Below are 10,725 nucleotides of genomic sequence, written 5' to 3'. Positions count from 1 at the left end.
ACAGTCATGTGCTTTTTGTGCTGGGGTGTTTTTTCTGTTCTCAAACTGTTCTCCAATTAGGAGCTCAATCTGCAGATTGAGCTCCCAATCAGGGCTGCGGGGAATGTAGCGCGCGCAGTAGTCAACATGTGAATGTCGTGGTAGTACTTCGCGTGATTTTTTTTTTAACATTTTAATCCATACTAACTATGTCGGGCAAAAAAAGAAAGTGGTTGGACGAATATGTACAATATGGATTTACATGTATCACGGAACGTGATGGGAGTGAGCGTCCTATCTGCATGATTTGCAACGCCAAGTTGAGCAACTCTAGTCTCGCACCGGCAAAACTAAAGGAACACTTCTTGAAGCTGCATGGAGACGGGGAATACAAGAACACAACACTTGCTGAATTCAAGGTGAAGAGAGCCAGATTCGATGAAAGGCCCACTCTGCCTGCTCTTGGATTTGTACCCGTTAACAAACCGATCCTCACAGCATCGTACGAAGTTGCTTACCTGATCGCAAAGCAGGGCAAGCCACACACCATTGGTGAAACACTCGTGAAACCAGCCGCGTTAAAGATGGCAAATCTGATACTCGGAACAGCGGCCGAAGGTAAATTATCACAAATTCCTCTTTCAAATGACACCGTCAGCGACAGAATAGAAGACATGAGTAAAGACATCTTGGCTCAAGTAGTCGCCAATCTGATTTCAAGCCCGGCAAAATTCAGCCTTCAGCTCGATGAGAGCACAGACGTTGCTAATCTAAGCCAGCTTACTGTTTTTGTGCGCTACGTGAAAGATGACATGATAAAAGAAGATTTTTTATTTTGTAAGCCTCTTACAACAACAACTAAGGCAGCCGATGTGAAGAAGCTTGTGGATGACTTCTTCGGAGACAACAATCTTTCATGGGACATGGTTTCTGCAGTTTGTACAGACGGAGCTCCCGTCATGCTGGGAAGAAACTCTGGTTTTGGTGCGCTAGTAAAAGCCGATGCACCACACATCATTGTGACTCATTGTATTTTGCACAGGCATGCATTGGCAACAAAAACCTTGCCTCCAAAAATGGCAGAAGTATTAAAAACCGTGGTGGAATGTGTGAACTATGTGCGAAATAGTGCTCTGAGGCACCGCATCTTCAGTGAGCTGTGTAAAGAAATGGGCTCTGAATTCGAGGTACTTCTGTACCATTCTAATGTTCAGTGGTTATCCCGGGGACAGGTGCTGAATCGTGTTTTTGCCATGCGTGTGGAATTAGCCCTGTTTTTGCAAGAGCACCAACACTGTCATGCAGATTGCTTCAAAAATCCTGAGTTCATTCTCATTTTAGCATACATGGCTGATATATTCGCAGCTCTCAATCATCTCAATCAGCAGATGCAGGGTGGTGGAGTCAATATCATAGAAGCGGAAGAACACCTGAAGGCTTTTCAAAAAAAGCTAACGTTATGGAAACGACGAACAGAGAACAACAACTTTGCAAACTTCCCCCTTCTGGACAACTGTGTAAGTAAGGTCGAAGATGTGTCTGGAATCGGAGATGTTTCTGTATCCACGGAACTGAAGCAAACAATTGCAACGCACTTAGATGAGCTTGCAAAGTCTCTCGACAGATATTTCCCTACAAGAGAGTCATATCCAGCATGGGTGAGACAGCCGTTCACGTTTGCTGTTGAGACAGCAGATGTCAATGATGAATACCTTGACGAAATCATTGAAATTCAGCAGAGCCAGGTTCAACAGCAACTCTTCAGAACAACAACACTCTCAACGTTTTGGTGTCGACAAATGGACAAGTATCCAATTATTGCTAAGAAAGCCCTGGATTTTTTTATACCATTTGTTACAACATATCTTTGCGAGCAATCCTTTTCGACGATGCTGGACATAAAAACGAAGAAAAGGAACAGACTTTTCTGTGAAAATGACATGAGACTGGCACTTGCCAAGGTGAAGCCACGCATATCTGAACTGGTCTCTCAAAGGCAACAGCAGAAGTCACACTGATTTGCAGGTATGTAATTTGTTGTAAGTTCATGCATTGTGTTGGTTTTGTTCTTTGAACAAGGTGATGTTCATGTACGGCTCATTTTGTGCACCAGTAAAAAAACATATCTATGTCTTGAATTTGAAAAAAAAAAAAAAATTTCACTAAAGAGGGGTTCGGTGAATGCGCATATGAAACTGGTGGGGTTCGGTACCTCCAACAAGGTTAAGAACCACTGGTTTAAACCATTTGCTGAAATGAGTATAAGAGACCTGTCACAGATGTATTTGTTTCCATGTAAAATAAGCCACTTTACTCTAACGGCATGATGTATAGCATCTTCAATCCCCAAAAACTCTACAACCTTTGATTGCAAATGGTCCATATTAGCAACCTCTGATACAGGACCTAGTTCTTTCTCATTTACAAATATCGGATGCTCAGTTCCTGCTTCACTTTGGCAACACTCCAGCAGCTGATTGTGGTTTACAAGAGACTTGCACACATTCTTAAAGTTTAATTTGGATGACCATTGTTTAAAAAAACTGTGTTTAGACTCGAATCTCATGCACATATGACGTATTACAGGTCCCAGGGCAATAATTTGAGAGGGAAGATGCAGCATGTAATGTTGCTTTGGTATTACATTTTTTTCTGGGAATAGTTGCCTGAATTGTTTAAGATGATCTTCTATCATTTTTTTTAGTTTGGACACAGTTTGTAAAGACACAACTGGGGCAAAAAGTATTTTAACAATTTCAATTAAATCCAAAATAAACTGGATAAAGGGATTTTTCTCTACAACACTGTACAATAAGAATGGCAAAATCTTGATCAATATAAGCATTTGTCCAGAGGATTGTTTGAGTCTGTTGTCACTTGAAGCTAAAGTAGCAATACTAATTGGTGAAGGCTTGTCACGTATGTCCACTGATGAAAAAGGAAAGTTCTGCATGGCAGAATTAAACAAGTCCAAATCCAAATTTCCAGATAAAACAAGGTATTTCAACACACACTTAATTTCCATTGGTGCCACTCCTTCAAGAATTACATGCATAATATCCTGTGGCATCTGCTCTATGAGATTAAAACCTGGGAAATCAACTAATTTGCTTTGTCTATTTATGCCAAAAGTCGTTTTGAGCGAGGATTTCAAAAATTCGGTAGTTGCCCTTTCTATTTCAATGCACTGCCTAATGTGTCCGTCCAATGTCCGTCTGGTGAAACTATGTTCATTGAAATTTTCTTGCATTTCATCAAAAGTACACTCACAATGACGACATTTGCTATACGCAAAACCAACTCCTTCCTTAAATCCTGCAAGCTCATGCTGGGCAAGAGTGTCTCCACACACAGCAACAACTGCTCCGTTTAAATAAAATTCCCCATTGACAGTGTTAATCATAACACCATCGTACAGTAACTTCAAGTCCTCATTGATTCTCCGCAGTATTATATCTACCCCCCACTCATCTATGTCCCTAGACTTTGCGATTGCGAGAAGTCTGATGGAAGCCAACTTTGATCTAAACTTAGGGTCTATGTTGCCTAAGGTGTAATAAAACATTAGTAGTTTATTTACACTCGCACGTGACCCTAGGGGGTTACACATTTCTATCTCATCAGAATAGAGTATCAGTTGTAAAGCAGAGTTCTTCTTTGAAAACAGTGGGTGGGTTTTGAAAATAATTCCATCATTAATGTCATACAAAAAACTGGCGTTGGGGCAACTCTGAGGTCCAGCACTGAGCATGTCAAATAGTCTTGAATTGGATAATAGCTGTTTCAAACTTTCAATCAAAGGAATGTTGTAGAAAGACTTGTTTTTGATTGCAAGAACTCTCGATTCTCCCTTTTTAACTCTACAGGCATAATTGGAAATGATGATCTCCTCAGGTGTGACAGGGTTGAAATGCATCTGTGTTACACGGTCCTGTAGGTTTGAAGCTGCACATATGGGAAAGGGATCCTGAAAGTTGTCCAGTGTTGAAAGAACTTCTTGTTGTAAAGGTCCATTGCTGTCAGGTTGCCTTTCAAGGATGGTCTTTATTTTTCCCCTCAAGGACGTCAGAAGAGCTGTTTGATACTGTTGGACACCAAGGACAATGTTGTTGACACTCCTCTGATGGGGGAAAAAAAAAACACATCAGAGACATGAAAGCGTAAATAGAAAATATAACAGAAGCAAAATGCAACTCTATTTCTTTAGCTCAAATTAATGAGCCACTGAATGTTGTAATTTACCAGTGGAGCAGTAGAAGAAGAAATCAGCCAATAATTGGCATTGTTTTGCATGACATGCCACATGCATGACTCACGTGGCACAAACACATTGCACCGAGCAAGATGGAGGAGCATGAAAGGTTACAACAGAAAAAGTGAACAAATGATTACCTCATTTATTTTTTTTTATGTAATTCTACTTCATTTGTCTTTTATGCCTAAAAGTGAACACATTTTACACTGTTAAGCCTATTTTAAACTGTTGAGTGTGCCCAGAGTTACATACATTGCAGTGAACTGCACAACTCTTGTGCTTAACTTCTTCGTAATGTACATTTGTTCTTAATAACTTATATAGGTGAAAGTAATAGCTGAATAAAACCAGCGATGAAAAACAATCAATTAATTGCAAAGATAGTGGACAGATTATGAAAAAAAAATCATTAGTTGCAGCCTTACATTGAACCAGACTTATTAACAAGTTAACAATGGCACCCCCATAATATCAGATGAAGCAGTACCTGTGATAGGTGGCATTGCTCCCGCACACCAATAGCAAATGCAGCTGCACATCTGGCAAGATCAACAGTTTCTCTTTTACCCTACAGGACAAAAAGAAAAACAATTGTGTAAGAAAAATGACTCACTCAGAATGTGTTTCAAATTCCACCAGATGCAAAACAAAACAAAGAAATATTCCAAACTGTTGTACATTTTTGCTATTAAAAGATTCATACTACAATGGATAGCTAATGAAGCTGCAAATGTTATGAACAATTTAAGAGTTATTTAATGAAACTTAACCAATCTTTATGGAATCTACTCTGAAGTTAACTGAAAGAAAAATTTGAAAGCTGCTTGGTTCATGGAGCATCTAACAACAACCAAGGCAGGTACACAACACTGGTAAATAAGTTTATTTATTATGTTTAAGTATGGTAACTAAGCCTACATTGTTGTGCAAGCCTGAATTTCAGCGGATTCATGCATTTGAAATTCAGCACTGGCCTTCATACCTATTAAAATATTCTAATCAAGTAGTTTATCTTAGAAAACACATAACTTTAAAACTATAATTTTCACTTGAACTGAGTACATTTTCTCTAGTTAGGCTTTACTACGGTTTTACTAAAGCTGAATTGGGATAACTGTGCTTGGTTAAGGTTAAACAACACACAGAAACACATAAAGTACATTACCTGATTCTGACGAGGTGTTTGAAGCTCAGCCGCGTCTTGCTCCATCACGTTCTGACTTTCCTGTCGCTCCTCCTCCAACACCTCCGATGTTACTGGGGGGTCTAGTGGTGGTGGCTCTACTTCAGTGCCATTGCCATTGCTAACAGTTTGTCTGGGTTCGGCAGTATAGTCGGCAAAAATGGCTGTACCAAAATTTTCGCCTCCTAATACATTTGCATCGGATGAAGCTGTCAGCCATCCTGTAGGCGGGTTCCCAGTGGAGATGTATTGTGGATGTGTGCGTCTGAGATGGTGGTAAAACGAGTTGAAAACACGGTAATCCTCGGCGCATCCATCGACTCCACAAATGACACGGAAATCTGGACTGCGACTGTGTGCAGTATTAATGTGACTTAAGAGAGACTTCAATGTTAACGCCACAAAGACGAAGCAAATCACACACCTCCAACAGGCCATTGTATTAGACTAAAGTCAAGCAAAAAATATGTTGCAGTGTGGAGCTGTTGCCGCGCTAGTTTGGGAAATACCAAGTTCATGGGGGGAGGGGGGTATTACAAACTGGAGCTGTAAAAACAAAAAATGGTCACAAATAAGGTAAAATGAAATAACACCTATAAGAGTTTATTTTAAATCAATGAAGAAGAAATTTACCTATCATACTGACTGTGTTTTATGAACGTACAAACCACTAAATTGTATATAGAAGCAAAAATTGAGATGTGCACCCCCCTTCGTGTTCCATGTTAGTTGTTACCCAACTCCGTTTGAATTTGGAGTCACAGGAATCTTCTGCACCTGAGCATTGAAAGAAAAACTGTGAGAGAAAACTTCGTCAAGAAAGAGAGGTAAGCAATTTTAATTTTTCGAATGTAAGTAGTGTGTAGTCTAATCACTGTTTTAAAGTCAAGCGGACAGAATAATAAATTTAATTTGAGCGCGGGAAGGAGTAATGTAGCATGCTAACGGATGCTAGCGTTAGCTTAGCAGCCCTCGCATGTGGTTCAGAGAACATTATTTAGTGAAGTATCTACTATAATGTTGTGAGAATTACTAGCTATGCTATTTATAAGGGGCAGTATTAGCCGTTTATATTAACTTAAGTTAATAGGCACACTGAGAATTTCTTTCAATTAGCAAGAGAGCTAATTAACCACATTCAGGGTTTTCCAATTGTCTTTGACTGATTTACTAGCTGCTTGAATTCCCTCACAAGGTGTGGGTTTAAATTAATATTTTGATATTAATTGGATTTATTAAAGTGGGCTCAAAACAGTGTTATTCAGGAATCAGGCTGGTTGGTAAAACAAGTAGCGCTGTGTATCGATTCAAAATTGAAACAGAAGATGGCAGCACTGTATGTGCAAGGATGCCAGCTGCCGTTAAACCCCGAAGAAGAAGAAGAAGCTGTATCCCAGAATTCATAGCGCGGCCTAGCTCAGTTTCCAAAAATGGCGGCAGCTAGTTAGTTTTAAAATTTCTCTTATTACTCTTTCTAGGTCACAAAATAAACGTTTAACATATTTTCAGGCGAGAATGTAGCCGTGTAAACTTCAAATATCTGGACAGTTTATCAAGACACCACATATTTTCAAAAGCGCTCCGACGTTTTCGGAGACGTCTGTTACCCACTAGCTCGATAGCTAGCCGGGGTTTAACGCTCACTAGAGCCGTGAGAACACCGGACTCCGGGCGAACCATTTTCAAAACCACCGCCGTCTTTCACTACTCAGGTGAACATGATATATAAGTCACTTAAATAACTTAAAAATGTTATTGTTTGGCTTTTTTCAGTATTTTATTTGTTCCTGAGTAAATCGGTTTGGCTGAGATTAAAGTTATAGTTTTTACACAGCTGAATAAACGTCAAGCAGACAACTGATTATCAGAAGTGTGAGATGCTGGAGAATATACTCCGGTGTCCTTTTATATTTTAGATAGCAATGAGCAATCTGCAAATTTCTTTAAAATGTAATAAACTATCATCTTGCCTTTATTTTTAGTTAGCACATACCTTAAACACTTAAAGCTATAAGCTAATGATCGTTATGTAAGAGCAGATACTGCTGGTGCAATAAGCTGTACATTTTACGTCCAATGGATGCATGATCTGGCAGCCCTAGTCAGCATAATCTTATTGATGAAATTCAATGACACAAATCTGGGTGAGTAAAAGTTCACCGGGCAATATTGTATAACCCTTTCAGACCTCAGCCGGGCTGTCTGGACATTTCTTTTCTATAATAGCTTTAAAAAGGGTAAAAATGTTGAACAATCAAAACAATTCTTTGACGTGAATCAATTTGATTCTCATGGGACTCAATTAAGATTCAACTTTTCAAATGTTTTTAACATAACACTAATTGTAAACATTTGTCTTGCAGGTGACTGAGCAATGGAGAAGCTGGATGATGTAACAGTATCTGTCCTTAAAGGTTATATTTGATAATATATTTGTGTGTGTGTGTGTGTGTGTGTGTGTGTGTGTGTGTGTGTGTATATATATATATATATATATATATATATATATATATATATATATATATATATATATATATATATATATATTAAAAAAACAGTTATGTTTGTGCAGTTATGTGCTTGCACAGTTTAACTGGTGTTTGTCTTTTTGTTAGCTGCAAGCATTGACGAGCGCATGCTTTTAACATTGACCCGTGATGATCTGAGGGACCTTTTTTCTGGGCCTGAGCACTTTCTCAGAAGAAAACATGTGTGGTCAATAATTCATCCTGAGGTATTATGTAAAAAATATTTAGTTCAACTAATCTCCAGAAAGTATGCTTTTATTTTAGCAGTACTTGACATTTTTATTTTCTCACCCTAAACCAGGAAGACCATCCGCTACCACAGAAACCTGAAACAACTTCTTCACCCAGGGTAGTTGCAACAGGCCCTCCAACTGCTGATGCTAATGTAAGCCAGCTGAAAACCTTGCAGCTCCCCAGTCCTCCGGAATATGTTCTGTACACCGACAGTGAGTTGGAGCAATGCCGAAAGAGTTACCTGGAGTTGGCCTGCTCCGGCAGGGAACAGGCATGCGTCATGTCAAAAGAACTGAGATGCAGATTGGTGAGAAATACAATCACAAGTATGGTGTCCCTTTTGAGAGCAAGCCAAGGCCAAATGGAGCGATACCCCTCTAAGACCGAAATCACTGCAATGGCTAAAAAAGTTGTGGAATATTATCCTATGCTGCAGGATAATGATGCAAGCGTAAAACACGTAAGTTCTTGTATTTGTGTCTCATATATAAATCATTTTGTTTTGTTCAGGGGGCATGATATATATGTATTTTCACCAGGAGAGCATTAATGCCAAGTTACAAAAAAGGCTGCAAAATATGAAAACCCCAGTAAAAAGGCAAGGACCAACACCGGAGAGGGGACGGCCCAAGAGAAGGCTCACTGACCTCTACCCAAGGGATGAAGAAGCTGATGATGAAGATGCTGATCGCAGTTCTTCCAGTGGTGCATCTACTCTGTTATCACCTGTCAGAAATTCTGACAATGCCTCCACTTCATGTGAGTACTAGTAATTTTGTAAAATGGTTATCAACACACAGCCAGTAGTAGCTAATGTTTTGTGGAAGTCTACTTCAGTAACAATGAAAAACCAAAATGCTCTTGTACTTCTCTCTATCTTAGCTGACAAGGATAGTCGGCAAATACAAGCAAGACATTACAAAACATTACAAGAAATGTGTAAGAAGGCAAAACCAAACCAAGAAGATGTGTCCCAGCTATTAGACCTCGAGTTTGAAGCCAGAAGATCCTTCATTGACTCAGACACCATGAAAGAGGAGAACAGAGCTTGCCTCATCTTGGATGCATATCCATGCTTTAAAGAATTGCATCATGTAAGTTTTTGGAAGAGTTAATAAATAATCACTTTAATTTCAAATATATTTGGTGTGGTAGTAAAGTTATTTTGATTTTATTTGTCTACTTATTTTTTTAAACCTATTGTAGGCGTTGGGTGAGCTTCGCAGAATTTTGGATCCCCACAACAACAAGTTCATCAGTCAAGTAAAACTGAGATGGGAAGAATTCTGCTCCAGGGTAGAGTTCTACGGTGTGTCAAAGAAGGCAATGAATCCACCAATGACCATGGACAAAAGTAAGTTTTACCATTTGAATACAAAGTTCTCATCCTTTAAAATTTATGTTTATGAAGGTTTGTTTCTGCTTTGTCCAGCTGAAGCCCACCTTGCACTGATGAAGGCTCTTCCAACCCTCTTTCCCACACCTGCCCATCCACCAAAAAAGATGGGGAATGCTTCTGAAGCATTTCTACATGTCCTGAAGGTAAGTTTTATAAAATTTGCTTATAAAGATCTACAGAAAATTTGGCAAACAAAATATTTCGGTCAAACATGACTCAAAAATGCTTTTTCAGTTTCAGCCGAAAGACTTAAATCTATAATTTATTGTTTTCATTAATTTATAACGTATTTAATGTACACGAGTGTGGTCACATAAGGAGTCGCTTGATAAACCATAAGTCAAAACTACTATAAAATGTGTGTAACCAACAAAGAACAAGATAATGACATCTCCAACGTTATGACCAATTCCCAGCAAAAAAACATACAATTAACATAAGATGTTGACTGTCATGTCTTTTGTGTCTTGCAGCCTACAGAAGATCCAGATGCTGTCCTCCAGAAACGAAGCTTGTCATGTCCAGTAGTGATGTTCGATGGCTGCAAGTGTGTCATTGCTGTTGGTAATTTACCAGTTACAACATTTGACAAAGAAAAAATTGGTGAGGCTATGATATATGTGATGGCATACTTTTATGCACTCCATCTGACTTACCCCAAATGCGTGGCAACCCTGCTGTCTGTCATTCAGACAGAAGTTCTCCAGGATGCCATTCATGAGCATGACACTACATCATCTTACAGAAAAGCCCTGGCAGAATGGCATGCATTTATTGGAAAGTAGTGTGTAAATTTCAGATAAGATTAGGAGAGGGCACTTCTGTTTTGTTTTTGTTTGTTTTTTCAATCTGGGTCTTATTTCTAAAATGGAAAATGTTCATTTACTCACCCAGACAAGTTTTGTGGTATTTGGTGTCATTCGGAAGAAATTTGAATCTTTGTGGTCTTCCTATGTCACTCGTCAATTTTAATGGGGCAATGGCGAAACCTCTAAGGCTGTTGAAATGTTGAAACCACTTAAACAAACTCATAATGTTGGACCTGTACTGTTCAATTGTATCTTTATTATCTGCAGGTTATTGTTAAAGTGGACAAATAAAGATGGACACTTTTACTCTGTTTCAGTTTTGTTTTGTCCTTAATCAG

The 10,725-nt window shown here is 38.9% G+C and overlaps 2 protein-coding genes across 2 annotated transcripts; one reads left to right on the top strand and one right to left on the bottom strand.

The window, feature by feature from the left end:
• Window positions 1-1,316: 1,316 nt before the first annotated feature.
• Window positions 1,317-5,479, bottom strand: LOC146609977 (uncharacterized). The gene is made up of 4 exons (XM_085346158.1): window positions 5,400-5,479; window positions 4,722-4,802; window positions 2,381-4,099; window positions 1,317-1,409 (listed from the first exon to the last, which is right to left on the bottom strand). Exons 1-4 carry the CDS (start codon window positions 5,442-5,444, stop codon window positions 1,317-1,319), a joined length of 1,938 nt encoding a protein of 645 aa, XP_085202284.1. The 5' UTR covers window positions 5,445-5,479.
• Window positions 5,480-9,067: 3,588 nt separating this feature from the next.
• On the top strand, window positions 9,068-10,371 carry LOC146609976 (uncharacterized). The gene is made up of 4 exons (XM_085345921.1): window positions 9,068-9,273; window positions 9,386-9,533; window positions 9,612-9,721; window positions 10,052-10,371. Exons 1-4 carry the CDS (start codon window positions 9,115-9,117, stop codon window positions 10,361-10,363), a joined length of 729 nt encoding a protein of 242 aa, XP_085202047.1. The 5' UTR covers window positions 9,068-9,114; the 3' UTR covers window positions 10,364-10,371.
• Window positions 10,372-10,725: the final 354 nt, after the last annotated feature.

The sequence above is a fragment of the Diplotaxodon limnothrissa genome, linkage group LG22 (assembly GCF_057381915.1).
Source record: "Diplotaxodon limnothrissa isolate DT_005_m linkage group LG22, D_limnothrissa_male_GT1.1, whole genome shotgun sequence".
Lineage (NCBI taxonomy): Eukaryota > Metazoa > Chordata > Actinopteri > Cichliformes > Cichlidae > Diplotaxodon > Diplotaxodon limnothrissa.
Note: the sequence above shows the minus strand (reverse complement) of the source record. Positions and strands in the feature narration are given on the sequence as shown.

Coding starts and splice junctions, on each gene's coding strand:
- LOC146609977 (XM_085346158.1), bottom strand. CDS start 5,444: ATGGAGCAAGACGCGGCTGAGCTTCAAACACCTCGTCAGAATCAG. Junction 4,803..5,399: donor AAACACCTCGTCAGAATCAG/GTAATGTACTTT, acceptor TTTGTCCTGTAG/GGTAAAAGAGAAACTGTTGA. Junction 1,410..2,380: donor ATGAGAAAGAACTAGGTCCT/GTATCAGAGGTT, acceptor AAAAGCCTTCAG/GTGTTCTTCCGCTTCTATGA.
- LOC146609976 (XM_085345921.1), top strand. CDS start 9,115: ATGTGTAAGAAGGCAAAACCAAACCAAGAAGATGTGTCCCAGCTATTA. Junction 9,274..9,385: donor GCTTTAAAGAATTGCATCAT/GTAAGTTTTTGG, acceptor AACCTATTGTAG/GCGTTGGGTGAGCTTCGCAG. Junction 9,722..10,051: donor CATTTCTACATGTCCTGAAG/GTAAGTTTTATA, acceptor TGTGTCTTGCAG/CCTACAGAAGATCCAGATGC.